At 38.6% G+C, this 17,178-nt stretch overlaps 1 protein-coding gene across 4 annotated transcripts in view; it reads left to right on the top strand.

Moving 5' to 3' along the window:
* The window catches only part of POLK (DNA polymerase kappa), a 399,961-nt gene that overhangs the window by 362,394 nt on the left and 20,389 nt on the right, over positions 1–17,178 (top strand). The window contains exon 15 of one of the 4 annotated variants that reach the window (XM_053701395.1): positions 2,389–2,449. The exons of the other annotated variants lie outside the window; for them this stretch is intronic. Within the exon in view, the coding sequence (XP_053557370.1) occupies positions 2,389–2,422 (34 nt within the window). The 3' untranslated portion in view covers positions 2,423–2,449. Of the gene's footprint in view, positions 1–2,388; positions 2,450–17,178 lie in introns of those variants that run through there. 4 annotated transcript variants of the gene reach the window in all.

Raw genomic sequence — 17,178 nt, 5'->3', positions numbered from 1 at the left:
TCTAGTCTACCCACCTGGTATTACACATCTCATGGCTCCCCCTTACCTGACTACACATTGCATTCTAGTCTACACACCTGATATTACACATCTCATGACTCCCCCTTACCTGACTACACATTACATTCTAGTCTACACACCCTTTTATTACACATATCATGGTCCCCCTTACCTGACTACACATTACACTCTTGTCTAATCACCTGGTATTACACATCTCATGGCTCCCCCTTACCTGACTACACATTATACTCTAGTCTACCCACCCTGGTATTACACATCTCATGCCCCCCCCCTTACCTGACTATACATTACATTCTAGTCTACTCACCCTGGTATTACACATCTCATGGCTCCCCCTTACCTGACTACACATTATACTCTAGTCTACCCACCCTGGTATTACACATCTCATGGCTCCCCCTTACCTGACTACACATTACATTCTAGTCTACATACCCTGGTATTACACATCTCATGGCTCCCCCTTACCTCACTACACATTACATTGTAGTCTAAACACCTGGTATTACAAATCTCATGGCTCCCCCTTAAGTGACTACACATTGCATTCTAGTCTACACACCTGGTATTACACATCTCATGGCTCCCCCTTAACTGACTACACATTACACTCTAGTCTACTCACCTGGTATTACACATCTCATGGCTCCCCCTTACCTGACTACACATTGCATTCTAGTCTACACACCTGGTATTACACATCTCATGGCTCCCCCTTACCTGACTACACATTGCATTCTAGTCTACACACCTGGTATTACACATCTCATGGCTCCCCCTTACCTGACTACACATTGCATTCTAGTCTACACACCTGGTATTACACATCTCATGGCTCCCCCTTACCTGACTACACATTGCATTCTAGTCTACACACCTGGTATTACACATCACATGGCTCCCCTTTACCTGACTACACATTGCATTCTAGTCTACACACCTGGTATTACACATCTCATGGCTCCCCCTTACCTGACTACACATTGCATTCTAGTCTACCCACCTGGTATTACACATCTCATGGCTCCCCCTTACCTGACTACATATTACACTCTAGTCTACCCACCCTGGTATTACACATCTCATGGCTCCCCCTTACCTGACTACACATTGCATTGTAGTCTACACACCTGGTATTACACATCTCATGGCTCCCCCTTACCTGACTACACATTGCATTCTAGTCTACACACCTGGTATTACACATCTCATGGCTCCCCCTTACCTGACTACATATTACACTCTAGTCTACCCACCCTGGTATTACACATCTCATGGCTCCCCCTTACCTGACTACACATTGCATTCTAGTCTACACACCTGGTATTACACATCTCATGGCTCCCCCTTACCTGACTACACATTACACTCTTGTCTAATCACCTGGTATTACACATCTCATGGCTCCCCCTTACCTGACTACACATTACATTCTAGTCTACCCACTCTGGTATTACACATCTCATGGCTCCCCCTTACCTGACTACACACATTGCAACACTTCAGTATAACAGATGAGCACTCAGCAAATATAAAGAAGACCAGAGAAAAAACTTACATACAGTAACTATGAGACACTAGACACAATCAAGTTAAATCATAAGCCACAGTGCCCTCTGTGGTGGAAATACTGCACTGCATACAATATTAACTACAGACTAAATAGAACAAGGGACAGGAAGCCAAAAATCAGGACTGTTCTGGAAAAACGGGACAGTTGGCAGCTATGGATGTAGTTAAGAGTCAAGCAGCTATTCTTTAAGAAAAAAGATATCTTACATTAAAGTTAATATAGGTTAATCAAGATTTGATTAAAATGAATTGTAGATAAACTGCAACATCCTGTAATTGATAAACTCCTGGAATGTTAAACATAATCAGAGATTTCTTGGAGATTCCTGGGGTGTCTTTTTTTGTTGTTTTTTAATAACAGGCTCAACCATGGTCCAGTAACTCTATAGTGAAAGATTTGTGGAGATTTTGTCATTACCCTTCAGATGTTGATCACCAATACATTTTGAAAGTTTAACATTCATAATTGTGTTAATTGCATATACAGTACATATGTCTTTTGAGAATATAAATACATGCCAGAAAAATCACTGCATTGGTTTGTTTTCAATATTCCCCTATGGATTATTTGAATCATTACTAATCATGCAGAGGAAAATAATCAATGGACTTCTCTGTTTCTAAGTGCATAAACTATATGGTAGCTTTAAACTAGAACTGGTGAACTTGCAGTCTCAGGGATACCCAGACATGCTGACATAGGGCAGTGTAGGCAAAATGTTGATAGCTTTTTAAAACAGTATCTCAATGAAAATAATTTTGTTTATACACAATATCTTGCTCTTGATAAAGGCACCCGCCGAAACGCGTAGATCTGCCCACCTGAGTGTGCACCCTCTTTGACAGTTTATGCCCACACTGTGGGACAAGAACTATCTTCCCTTCAACGGATTCAGCTCTATCTAGCGCTTGAAATATTAAGCGCAAAAGAAGAAACTGACAGAACTGCCTCTTAGAGACTCCTGCAAACCCTGAACAACCACCAGCAAAATCATAAGGGTAAACAGTCTCAGAGACCAACGGATATTCCCAATCAAACTCCTGCTAAAGATTGAGGAATTTTCAAACGCTATAAGCCTCTTAGAGACTCCTGCAAACCCTGAACAGCATACTAGCATAAAATAGGGTATACAGTCTCAGAGACCAACGGATAATTCAATTTGAAACCCCCCACGAAAAATTGAGGAACTTTCAAGCACCATAACAGCGTTAAAACGGCTAAGATTTTTCTTAAGCACAACCATTGGAGATATACATTGTATCAGCCTCTTTTAAAACTTTGCAACTCCTAACAAAGGAAATAGAAACAAATCTACTGCTTGTTCATATTAACCTCCAAAGCTACAAAAAGCAAGATCGTCAATTTTAAGGCTTTAATTACTCCAAACGTATATTGCCTCCGCAACGGTTTTTTATAACCCCATAAAGCTAAAAAGCCTTTTACACTCAAGACAAAATCGTGAGTACTAGAACAACAATAATACTAAACTTTTAAAGCCTCAAAAGAGACCGTATAGACCACAGAAGCAAGCAAAAAGTGTACAAAAAGTGTACAATATTTTAGCAACTATTTTCTATCTTCAATTATTGTTATTACAAATTGTATATTGTATATTGTTTTATATGTCTTAAAGTAATAGAGCTCTATACTTTTATTATGCACATGTTTTAAAGTGTTTTAAAATAAATATATTATTTTTTCAACCATAACGCTTAAGCATAAACTCTTATTTAGGTTACACAGTAACATACAATCACCACCAATTATACCTTTAGCTCCCCTCACCTTGGTTATTGCGCTACACAATATCAGAAACAATGGAAGAAGTTTGGTTTTGAACTCGAGCATTTTGTCTCTTCTGTTTCAGGAGTGATTGGATTAAAGAGATTATAAAATTATTTTTTACTTAATGTGTATATCAGCTGCAGAGTGTAAAATTTATAAACAAATTGCTAGTTTATGTTTATTTTGTATATGATATAGCTGGTTTTGTTTTTGCAGGGAAATTAGATCTCATTATTTTATCACTTTCTGTACATACACACATGCTTCTTTATAGTACTTATGTCTGTATACCAAAGCCTAATACTTAGGGGCCAATTCTAAAAAAAAATTCTTAGGGACATCCCTCATGGAATTCTATAAAAAAGGAGCTGTACCTGCAAGTGGCGAGATGTCTTCCATAGAAATAATATACAGGTAGCCCTCAGTTTACGCCGGGGTTAGGTTCCAGAAGGAATGGTTGTAAATCGAAACCGTTGTAAATTGAAACCCAGTTTATAATGTAAGTCAATGGGAAGTGAGGGAGATAGGTTCCAGGACCCTCTCAAAATTGTCATAAGTAACACCTAATACATTATTTTTAAAGCTTTGAAATGAAGACTTTAAATGCTAAACAGCATTATAAATCTAATAAAATAAACACACAGCACAGAATATATAATTAAAATAAGTTAAATGAACAAAAACATTTGCTAAACAGCATTATAAACCTAATAAAATAATCACACAACGCAGACTTCACTTGCATTTTTCTGCAAACAGTTCTTTCTATGCATTCCAATCTGGACTGATTTATAGACAGGAAGATCTTGTTCCTTTGAAATCTGCTTGATAGCTCAGGTCTGGTTAAACTGATTAATTTCAGCTTGCTTGGCTTTGCTGCAACACAAGCGGACAGCTCCACCTACTGGCTATTTTAATAAATGCACTGCTTATCAATGCTTTTCAATAGCAGTCACATGACTGGAAAAAAAAGGTTGTTATTCTGAAACGGTGTAAATTGAACCGTTGTAAAACGAGGGCCACCTGTACTCTGTATTGTGTGTATATGTATGTATATATATATATATATATATATATATATATATTATGCCTAATATAAATGAAAATAGGCTGTTTTCAGTGCACTATACCTTAAAATCGATAGTTATTTTCGTATGCATAGTTTTTACTTTCAGAATAATTGTCATTTTTGAATATTTTGATAAAAGCTTGCCACCCTTTAAAGGGACATGAAACCCAAATTTCTCTTGTTAAGTGTATCCAGTCCACGGATCATCCATTACTTATGGAATATATTCTCCTTCCCAACAGGAAGCTGCAAGAGTCCACCCACAGCAAAGCTGCTATATAGCTCCTCCCCTAACTGCCATATTCAGTCATTCTCTTGCAAGCCTCAACATAGATAGGAGGTCGTGAGAGTCTGTGGTGCTTTCTACTTAGTTTATTCTTCAATCAAAAGTTTGTTATTTTTAAATGGCACCGGAGTGTGCTGTTTATCTCAGGCAGTATTTGGAAGAAGAATCTGCCTGCGTTTTTCTATGATCTTAGCAGACGTAACTAAGATCCATTTGCTGTTCTCACACATTCTGAGGAGTGAGGTACTTCAGAGGGGGAATGGCGTGCAGGTTTTCCTGCAGATAAGGTATGTGCAGTAAAATATTTTTCTAGGAATGGAATTGACTAAGAAAATACTGCTGATACCGAAGTAATGTAAGTAAAGCCTTAAATGCAGCGATAGCGACTGGTATCAGGCTTATTAATAGAGATACATACTCTTGTAAAAATGTGTTTTAAAACGTTTGCTGGCATGTTTAATTGTTTTTTAACATATGTTTGGTGATAAAACTTATTGGGGCCTAAGTTTTTTCCACATGGCTGGCTTAAATTTTGCATAGAAACAGTTAACTGAAGCTTCCCACTGTTGGCTGTGGCAGTTTGTTGTGTCTGTTTTTAAAAACGTCTATGTCATTTTTTTTTTTTTTTTCATCCCATCCGCGCCCTTCGGTGGCTCAGTACATGAATGAAATCGGCTTAATGGTAGCGGCAAGGGACATAGTACCTTTTGCACGTCTACATTTCAGACCGCTGCAACTATGCATGCTCAGTCAGAGGAACGGGGATTACACAGATTTGTCCCCCTGTTAAACCTGGACCAAGAGACCAGAGATTCTCTTCTCTGGTGACTATGTCGGGTCCATCTGTCCAAGGGTATGACCTTCCGCAGGTCAGATGGGACAATTGTTACAATAGATGCCAGCCTTTTAGGTTGGGATGCAGTCTGGAACTCCCTGAAGGCTCAGGGATAGTGGACTTAGGAGGAGACCCTCCTTCTAATAAATATTCTGGAACTGGGAGTGATATTCCATGCTCTTCAGACTTGGCCTCAGTTAGCAACTCTGAGGTACATCATACTCAGTCGGACAATATACACGACTGTGGCTTACATCAGCCATCAAGGGGGAACAGAAGTTCCCTAGCGATGTTAGAAGTCTTACAATAATTCACTGGACAGAGACTCACTCTTGTCTATCAGCTATCCATATCCCAGGTGTTGAGAACTGGGAGGTGGATTTTCTAAGTCGTCAGACTTTTCTTCCGGGGGAGTGGGATTTCCTCCGGAGGTCAAGACCAAGCAGGAGAGGGCTTTGGTGTTTTTGACAGCGCCTGCGTAGCCACGCAGGACCTGGTATGCAGATCTGGTGGACATGTCATCCTTTCCATCACGGTCTCTGCTTCTGAGACAGGTCCTTTCAACCATCTAAATAGAATCAATCTGAGATGGACTGCCTGGAGACTGAACGCTTGATGTTATCAAAGCATGGCTTCTCCGAGTCAGTCATTGATACCTTAATACAGACATGAAAGCCTGTCTCTAGGAAAATTGAACATAGATATGGTGTAAATATCTGATTGTTATGAATCCAAGGGTTACTCATGGAGTAAAGTCTGGATTCCCAGGATATTATCTTTTCTCCAAGATGTTTTTGAGAAAAGGGTTGTCAGCTAATTCCTTAAAAGGGGACAGATTTTTACTCTGTCTATTTTTTTTTGCACAAGCGTCTGGCAGGTATTCTAGACGTTCAGGCATTTGGTCAGGCTTTGGTTAGATCCAAGCCTGTGTTTAAAACTGTTGCTCCGCCATGGAGCTTAAACCTGATTCTTAAGGTTCTTCAAGAAGTTCCGTTTGAACCTTTTTTGTTCCATAGATATCAATCTTTATCTTGGAAAGTTCCTTTTGGGTAGCTAATTCCTCGACTCGTAGAGTCTCCAAGTTATCTGTGTTACAATGTGATTCTCCTTATCTGGTCCTTCGTACGGATAAGGTAGTCCTGCATACCAACCTGGGTTTTTTCCTAAGGTGGTATCTAACAAGTACATCACTCAAGAGATAGTTGTTCCATGCTTGTATCCTAATCCTTCCTCAAAGAAGGAACGTCTATTACACAATATTGGACGTGGTTTGTGCTTTAAAGTTTTACTTACAAGCTACTACAGTTTTCATCAAACGTTCACCTTGTTTGTTGTCTATTCTGGACAGAGGAGAGGTCAAAAGACTTCAGCAGCCTCTCTGTCTTTTTGGTTAAAAAGCATAATTCATTTAGCTTATGAGACTGCTGGACAGCAGCCTCCTGAAGGGATTACAGCTCATTCTACTAGAGCTGTGGTTTTCACTTGGGCCTTTTTTAAATGTGGCTTCTGTTGAACAGATTTACAAGACGGAGTCTTGGTTTGCGCTTCATACTTTTCAAATTTAACAAATTTGATACCTTGCTTCTTCGGAGGCTATTTTTGGGAGAAAGGGTTTTTTACAGGCAGTGGTAACTTCCGTTTAAGTACCTGCCTTGTCCCTCCCATCATCCGTGTACTTTAGCTTTGGTATTGGTATTCCATAAGTAATGGATGATCCGTGGACTGGATACACTTAACAAGAGAAAACATAATTTATGCTTACCTGATAAATTTATTTATCTTGTAGTGTATCCAGTCCACGGCCCGCCCTGTCACTTTAAGGCAGGTAATTTTTTCATTTGAACTACAGTCACCACTGCACCCTATGGTTTTTCCTTTCTCTGCATGTTTTCGGTCGAATGACTGAATATGGCAGTTAGGGGAGGAGCTATATAGCAGCTTTGCTGTGGGTGGACTCTTGCAGCTTCCTGTTGGGAAGGAGAATATATTCCATAAGTAATGGATGATCCGTGGACTGGATACACTACAAGAGAAATAAATTTATCAGGTAAGCATAAATTATGTTTTTTTCTTTCACGATTTAGAAAGAGCATACAATTATAAACAACTTTCTAATTTACTTCTATTATCTATTTTGCTTCATTCTCTTGATATTCTTTGATGAAAACCATATCTAGATATGCTTAGAAGCTGCTGATTGGTAGCTGCATATAGATGCCTCCTGTGATTGGTTCACCTTTGCATTGCTATTTCTTCATTAAAGTATATATAAAGAATGAAGCAAATTGGGTAATAGAAGTAAATTGGAATGTTGTTTAAAATTGTATTCTCTACCTTAATCATGAAAGTAAATGTTTGGGTATAGTGTCCCTTTAAGTTGCAAGAGAAAGCAATGAGATCTGACTGTCACAGTGATCACATGAACATGGGTCTTTTTTTTTGTGCATCACTGTACTGCCTGACTCCTGAGGCATCCAGTGATTGGCCACTGGGCCCGGTACCAGCATGCTTTGGAGCATGCTAGTATCTAGGCTCCGTTTTATGTTTAAATCTTTTATTAGGTTTATTAGTTTTACACATAAATACAGTATAATAAATCAATAAGGCATATCCATATAGATATGAGTATAACCATAGGTCCTGACACCTCCACAAATATCCTTCTTTTAATAAAGACATCTATTCAAGACCTATTATCTAAATAACAATATGCATAAATATACAAAAGTATAAAGAATAAAGAAGACAAACAAGCAAAAGGTAAGAAGAAAAAGGATGAAAACCGGTGGGACTGCATCTATCAATATCCAGCTCATAGATATATTATCACTTATCCACCTAATGTGGGATATCTGAGAGAGTAAGAGTAGAGTGGGGAAAGGTGAGGTGGGGTGTGTAGGAAAGAAGTAGAAAAGGGATGAATTAGAGCAGAGTAGGACTCCCGGGCTCCCTCCACCCCCCCCCCGATCATTGCAGCTTATGGGTCCTGTATCGCTAATGAATCTCAGCGGGGTCTAAGTAGCTAAGTCACTGTTAAGTGTCCAGTAAAACCAGACTCTCTCAAACTGGGTTTGAGTATCTAGAATTTTAGCAGCTGCTTCATACATACAGTACGTCAGGTTCAATTTATTCCTCACCTCCTCCCACGCCGGGGCCTTCATTTTCCAGTATCTTGCGATACACATTCTAGTGACCGTACACGCAATCTTAATAAATGTGTTTATCTGTTTGTTGTATTGCGGTAACGGTTCATGTAATAAAGCCTGTATCGGTTTTAGTAATATTTGATCCTCTAAGATCACCCCTAGGAGGGAGGACAACCGAGCCCAAATAGGTTGTATTATGGGGCAGTCCCACCACATGTGAAGATATGAACCCACTAGGTACCACCTATAGATGGTCTTAATAGTATTTTCTCTTAAGTCGGCGCTTAGGAGGCCAGCGCATGCTGACTGTAGAATCTCATCCCACTCTTTTTTAAGTTTATGCGTGTTTAAATCTTTTTCCCAACTTAAGATTATTGAGGGTTTTGTAGAGTTATTTTGGGATTGAATCTCCACATACAGTTTAGATATCATCTTTTTAGGTCTGTGAGCTGAATTCATTAAAGACTCTGTGAGTGAAAGGGTGCGGGTCCCAGCTAGTCTAATGTAGTGTTGAATAGTGGAATTGACTTGGAGGTATTGAAACCACAGCAACCTCTGAGGTGTTATTTGGGTTTGTATTTGTATGAATGTCTTAGGTTTACCCCCTTCCAACCAATCTGCGACCCTGTAAAGTCCCTTATTTGCCCATTTATCCACCATCAGCTGGGTGTCAGAAGTGAAGAGATATCTAGACACAAAAGAAAAATGGGAAGAGTCCCATTCTAGAATACACTTGTAGCACTCATTATAGGCATAGGATTTAATTAATATTCAAACTTGGAAATGATCAACAAAAGGAAACTCAAGGTCTCAGGTCTAAATAAAACATAACTTTTATTAGGAACACATAAAAATAGGATCAGAATGACAAAATGAGAATTATAAATCTATCAAATAAACTACTTTCAGAAGAACATATCAAAGTACTATCTAAAGGGCTCTCTTTTTGTCCAACTCCAACAAATGACAAATTTGAAGTGATCAAGGATGTGCAGCTATTCTTAAGAAAAATAGCACTAAAAAGAATATATAACAATAGAAACATCCACACCACAGAGGAAGATAACATTGTCTGGACTGAAGATGAACAATCTAGTTTGGCAATTCTGGAGGATCTATTAAGAGACAATGAATCTCCACAACAACCAACTTGGAGAGACAAAATAAAAAATCAATCTCAATTCATGCCCAAGATTAGCAACAATCACTATCTGGAAGTATTTAATAACATGGTATGTAAACAAATAATTGATTTAAACAACTATCAAACAGAACACAATCTCTCATTTAAGGAACAACAAGCGCTATCTGAATTACAAACATGGAAGGATGTAATAATAAGGAATTCGGACAAAGGAGGGAATGTGGTTATATGGCCAGTTGAATTATACCTAATGGAAGCGGAAAAACAACTAAGAGATACCAAATGTTACAAAAAGCTCCATTTTAATCCAACTCAAACCTATTTGGAAAAGTACACAACACTGATTGAAACTGCCAGATATAACTGCATTATCACCCCGAAAGAATACAAATTCCTTAAAGTGGAAAACCCAACGACAGCAACATTTTACTTGATCCCAAAAATACATAAGAACCAAACTCCTCCACCTGGCCGCCCTATAGTCTCAGGAATCAACTGTATTACTGAAAAAGCCAGCAAATACGTAGACTATAGGTTGAGAGAATACCTATCACAACTACCGTCATACGTCCAGGATACACCGGATGTACTAAAACATCTTGAACATCTGCATGTGAAACCCAACACTTGGCTAGTAACAGCTGATGTTGAATCGCTTTATACAAGCATTAATCATGATCTAGGACTAAAAGCGATCAAGAGCTTTCTAAATATGGGATCAAGTGAAGATTTCTCTCATGATGAATTTATTCTTAACCTATTAAGCTTTGTTCTTCATCATAATTACTTCACTTTCAATCATGGATTTTACCTGCAAGTCAGAGGCACGGCGATGGGCACATCATGTGCACCCACATATGCCAACTTGTTCTTAGGATGGTGGGAACAAAACACAGTATTCTCAGATCAGAATTCCAGCTATATGTCACACATACCAATGTGGCTACGGTACATAGACGACGTGCTCTTCTTGTGGGAGGGCAAAAAGTCGGATCTGGATAAGTTCATGCGTATTTTGAATACCAACAATGTCAATATAAAACTGACGTATGAAACAAGCCAGACTGAAATTACATTTTTGGATCTAAAAATTAACATAAATCAGGAAGGAACCATCAATACCGACCTGTACAGAAAACCCACGGCAACCAATAGCATTCTCCACCACACCAGTGCCCATGCTCCAAGCACCACCAAATCGCTACCCACAGGAGAGTTTTTGCGAATCAAACGTAACTGCTCAAGCGAGGAAAACTACAAATGCAGAGCCAAAGAATTAAAAGAGAGATTGGTACAGCGTGGCTATAGCAAGAGATCCTTAAAAAAGGCTGAATACCGAGCAAGACACACCCCTCGACAAGAACTATTGAAGAAAAAAACTAACACCAAATCTGTTGAAACAGTTAGATTCATCACCACTCATAACCCTCAAACCAAAAAAGTGATCAAAATCCTGCAAGACAATTGGCACATCCTGAAAGCTGATCCTATTTTGAAAAATATACTGGATGATAAGCTAGCTGTAGGGTTTAAAAGGGCACGAAATCTCAAAGATATGATCAGCCCGAGCCATTTCTCTGGAGAAAGAACAAAAACAAAACTAAAGCAGGGAACCTTAAGATGTGGTACTTGCAGCACTTGCAGTTTCGTGAAAAAAACAAACACAATAACTGACAGATTTGGTAAGATACATAAAGTTAATGCACACATCAACTGCCATACAGAAGGGGTTATCTATGCTCTGACATGCAAATGTAATTTATTCTATGTGGGTATGACCACCAGAAAGCTCAGAACCAGACTACAAGAACACCTGAGGAACATCAAAAATGCCCAAAAAGACAAAGATGCAGATAAGCCCATTACCTCAGTCGCCAGGCACTTTCTACAAGTACACAAATCCAAACAATCAGATTTACAGTGTTTTGGATTACAGAAAGTCAACCTGGGAATAAGAGGAGGAAACCAAGAAAAGGCACTCCTCAGAGCAGAAACAAGATGGATCTTTCTGCTTAATTCTGTTCACCCGTATGGGTTAAATGAATACAATAATTTTGTCCACTATTTGTGAACAATAGGTCATATTACGCCAAACAGTACGCTATGCTGAACATATCAGCATCTAATCCTGCGAGAACATGAGGATTGTATGGATCAATCACAATACATCAAAAAACAAATAATATTTAATATGAGAATTCATAAATAATAATATAAAGTAAGAGTATAGTATCAATACTAATCTGAAGTTCATGTATAACATATCAAGTTTAGATAATGGCCCCTTAAGTGCGAGGGCCATAAATCAAAAATATGTGCATATCTCAAAAGAAAAAGTACACACATGAGTAAATAAATATTTACTTTTATGAGTGACAAGTTAACCTGTACACAAATCATAAACTCTTTTAGCACATATTACACAGATTGCACCAGCGGTGCATTGTTATTTTTGATATATATTCACAAAGTTTTTGCTAAATCTTATCCAAAATTGCAATCATGCATTATTATAATAATTTTTCACCTTACACTATCAGCTAGGGCTTAACCATATTTGGTCAGGCTACACCAGCACACGTCTAATCACTTACTATGTTTGAGAGAATTTAGGCATTTTATCCTTATATGATAATTAAAATCTCCATGAGCACTCTTTTACCAATTCACATTTATTATTATTATTATTCTTTATAAGTGTTTCCCAAACCCTCCAACACGCATCACTTTATACATGTGCATCTACATTACTATAGTTAGGTTTGATGCAGTAATACACTCACAAGCACCCTTTAATATGTCACATCACCACTATGAGCAGTAAGCTTGTCAATATTACTATGTCATTTCTCATGTATGGCTGTACGATGTTTACCCATATTTATCATTAACACAAATATTTGGGTAAAATATATATACATGAACAAATATTAAACTGATAATCATATCAGCGTAGGTACTCTTATTTTATGCAATCAAAACACAATCTATACTTGCAAGACCGGAGTACCTGTTTAGGACTATTATCGGCTTTAAGTCACATGACCATCTGACATCACAGATGGGGGAGGGTACTTACAGCTTCCTCGCACATAAAAAGCCTATCCAAGCGCGACGCGCGCACACACCCCCCTTTGAGAAAGCCGTGAGAACGGCGAAACATGTTAGGGTACTGGTGAGGAGTCAGGGAGCTCCTGTGTATGTTAGGGCTTGCTCTATCTAGGATTATTTAGCCTTAGTTCATAAATATCGGATACCTCAGATGGTATCCATGATCAGTTGAGGATTACTTTTAGGTATCTATATGATAACACAAGCTGGACTGTACTTGCGGTCACTAAGTTAACGGTACATGGGGAGCTTACTACCTATCCCTATTATTTGACATAAACTGATATGCTGTGACTCAATGATACAGAAGTTGTATAAAAATAACCATACACCTTAAGGGTAATTGATGGGATAATATCAGAACCTGTGAATACGCTGACTCACATCAATCTGGGTCTGGCGGTTAACCAGCTAAACTAAGTATTAACCCCTGGTGTACGTGCAGCTATCATTTGATTACAAATACAGCTACCTCAACTTTGCAGTCAAACAAAGTATTCAAGAGAACTCTCAACGCTGTAGTGATATTGCTACTTTAAATTTGCAGTCAATCGTAAATACATAAGTTACATTAAAACAATACGAATTGACTAGGTTTATATACAGCGAGTATGTTGTTGAGATCTTCATATGATTGTGTTTAAATTTGATTAGAACTGCATAGTGGAAGACAATCTAGTTTACAAACCAATACTATATCTTTAGGAGTTATACTCATGCTTATGCAGGTCCTGAAAAATCTATGTTTACCATAATCACTTAACAATTCAGGAATGTATTAACCCTGCATAGCATTCACAAGTTGTGGTAACACCTTTGGTATAGAATTATATGCATGTGCCAGACCATTATGAATTAACAGGTGTTCAAGTAATTACATAGAAATACTTGGTAACAGGGATATTATCCAGCTATTTGCAAATATTCTTAATATACTCAGCTACCTAACCTTTAAAATAACCAGGATTTAGGAGAACACTGTAATATTAGATTTTGGATCAATCACATTGCAATTGTGACATCCAAGTGGAATCTTGTTCTTAGTATTTGAACGGTTAAGTGGAATAAATCCATTAATCCAGCTATTTCAGAGTTTTAGGCTCTGCTGGAAATTACTGTGTACACTAACCACACTAACATAGAATATCCAAGCACAATCGTGTTCTCATGTTGTTACGAGTGTAATGGTAGCAATTCATAATCCTAGCTATCAGTATTTACAAAGCCACCCCACGGCCAAGTTACGTTGGCATATCTAAGTATGCACCAACACACTACAATGTGATACCCAAGTACACAGCCAACATTCTAATCACTATTACCTTTGAGGATACCTCAGTATGTCCAACATATATACTGATCTTTAATACTTTTCTATAATGAACTAATCTCACTGATATTAGTTACCTGTACCAATAGTCCACAGACTCTCACAATCCACGAGGTTCATAAGTGTTATTACTGTCTACTCAGTGCAGCTTATATGTGACTTGGATCTACTATACCTAGAGATCCATTTAGGTTCACATATAATATATATTCATTTGAACTTCTGGAACCATAATTTTTGACATATAGGTACTATATCACCCTAGTGTGAGCAACTGTTTTTAAGTTGCACATCCCTTAATTTTAAAACTCCTATTTTTATGTGTTCCTAATAAAAGTTATGTTTTATTTAGACCTGAGACCTTGAGTTTCCTTTTGTTGATCATTTCCAAGTTTGAATATTAATTAAATCCTATGCCTATAATGAGTGCTACAAGTGTATTCTAGAATGGGACTCTTCCCATTTTTCTTTTGTGTCTAATTATTTATTTAATACACAGCACCACTGACCCCAGTTGTAATTTAGCATACAAGCTATTTAATACCATGAGGGTACAGTCATAGTGAATTACATCACACGGTAGTGCCATTGATACCCCCTTTTCTCTAGTGAAGAGATATCTAATTGGGCGCATGGTCGATTGAGTGGGAGATAGTTTAAGTTGTTTACTTACTAGGGACCATAGGTGTGTGGTGTGGTCAGTGATATGTGAGCGATACCTAACTTGTGATATGTCTGTCGGTTGTTTGCACCACAATATATCATCCGTGTGAGTGGATCCCCTTAGGTCTGCTTCTAGCTTGGGCCAGAGGACTAGTTTTTCCCTTCCCCCCACGAGCAATGTTTGTGCCAATCTCGCCGCTTTGTAATATTCAACTAAATTGGGAGCCTCTATTCCTCCTAGACTTTTATGTTTTGTTATTAGTGAGGATGTTATCCTAGCCATTTTCTTCCCTCTAATAAAGGTTAAGAGTTCCACCTGCATTTTTTTCAAGTCTGAGATCGGAACCTCAATGGGGAGCGTCCTAAATAAATATAGTACCCGGGGCAAAATCGTCATCTTTACAGATGCAAGCCTGCCCATCCATGAGAATGGATGCAGCCTCCACTTAGTCAGGTCTTTACTAATGTTTTTATATATGACTTCATAATTATGTTTGTATAATTGATTGACTAGTGGGGTTAAGTAGATCCCCAAGTACTTACGAGAGTGTGCAGGCCACTTCATATCAAAGTTGGCTTCAATTAGTTTTTCTGTGTGTGGTGGAAGTCCTAGTGATAATGCTTCACACTTGTCATGGTTAATTTTGTATCCTGAAATTTGGGGAAATTCTTCTAGGATTTTGTACAGATTGGGTAGGGAGATTAGTGGTCTAGTCAGTGTGAGTAAGATGTCGTCTGCAAATAGTGTTAGTTTGTATTCCTGGTCCCCTATCGCTACTCCCGAGATATCTACTGTCTGTCTTTGGCTGCCAACGGTTCTATGCACAACGCAAAAATGAGGGGCGACAGGGGGCAACCTTGTCTTGTACCATTTAGGATAGGGAAAGATTTCGATTTATAACCTGATATGGACACCTGGGCCGTTGGTGTAGAATAGATCTTTCTCAAAGCTGTAACAAAGGATCCCTGAAATCCCATCCGATGCAGAACTGCCATCATGAATCTCCAATCTATTCTGTCAAATGCCTTCTCTGCATCCAACGAGAGAAGCAGAGAAGGCATCTTGGTTTTTCCCACATATTCTATGATGTTGATTAACCTACGAACGTTATCTGGTGCTTCCCTGTCTGTAACAAACCCCACCTGGTCCATGTGGATCAATTTCGGTAAGATAGGTTTAAGGCGGTTAGCTAATATTTTTGTAAGGATCTTCAGATCTTGATTAATGAGTGAGATGGGGCGATAACTTGAACAAAGTTTGTGATTTTTCCCTGGTTTTGGTATCACCACAATCCTTGCCTGCAAAAGGTCTTCTGGGATATCATGTCCCTCCAGAACACAATTACAGAAGTCAGTAAGATGGGGTACCAAGACTCCCTTAAATGCTTTATAGTATTCGCTAGCAAATCCATCTGGGCCTGCCGCTTTCCCTGACTTAAGGTCTCTGATAACCCTGAGAACTTCCATATTAATTATGGGGGTATTTAAGCTATCTAGGTCTTCCTGTGATAGGGAATTTAGTTTTGTTTCCTCTAAAAATTTCTCGGTTTGAGAAGCTACCTGTTGTGAGTGTATTAGTTTGGTTCCGTCATATAGTTTCCCGTAGAAATCTGCAAAGGCATTCACTATTTGTTGTGGGTGAGAGACTAAGGTGCCACATTGAAGCATTATGGATAATAGCGAGGATGCCTTGCATCTCTCCCTGAGTTTGTGAGCCAGAAACTTGTCCGGTTTGTTCGCGTAGATATAGTATTGTGTGTTAAGTCTCTGGATCGCTCTCATTGAGTGGTCATTTAGAAGTTTGGCTAGGTGTGTTCGCTTGGACTCTAACATGGGTAGTAAGTCTTGCCTACGAGTTAGTCTATGTCGAGTCTCCAGGTCCTGTATTTCGTCATGAAGTTGTGAAAGTAGAGTCTTGTTTTGTTTGTTGCGTATTGCTTTTTCCCTAATAAGTAGCTTTCTGAGGTATGCTTTATGTGCTGCCCATGGGGAAATGGGGTTTGATGAGGACCCTTTGTTAATATTCCAGAATTCTGTAAGTAACGTATGAAGTCTCTCCCCTATCAGGGGATCCTTGATAAGTAGTGGATTGTAGGTCCATGTTCGTGTTCTCAAAGTATCAACCAAACCTTCCAGGTGTAGAGTGAGGACAGAGTGATCTGACCAGACACAGGGGTGAATCTTAGAGTTACCATATAGAGGTTGCAATATT

This window comes from Bombina bombina, chromosome 2 (genome assembly GCF_027579735.1).
Source record: "Bombina bombina isolate aBomBom1 chromosome 2, aBomBom1.pri, whole genome shotgun sequence".
Taxonomy (NCBI): domain Eukaryota; kingdom Metazoa; phylum Chordata; class Amphibia; order Anura; family Bombinatoridae; genus Bombina; species Bombina bombina.
The sequence above is the reverse complement of the archived record's forward strand: the minus strand, read 5'-3'. Positions and strand labels throughout refer to the sequence as shown.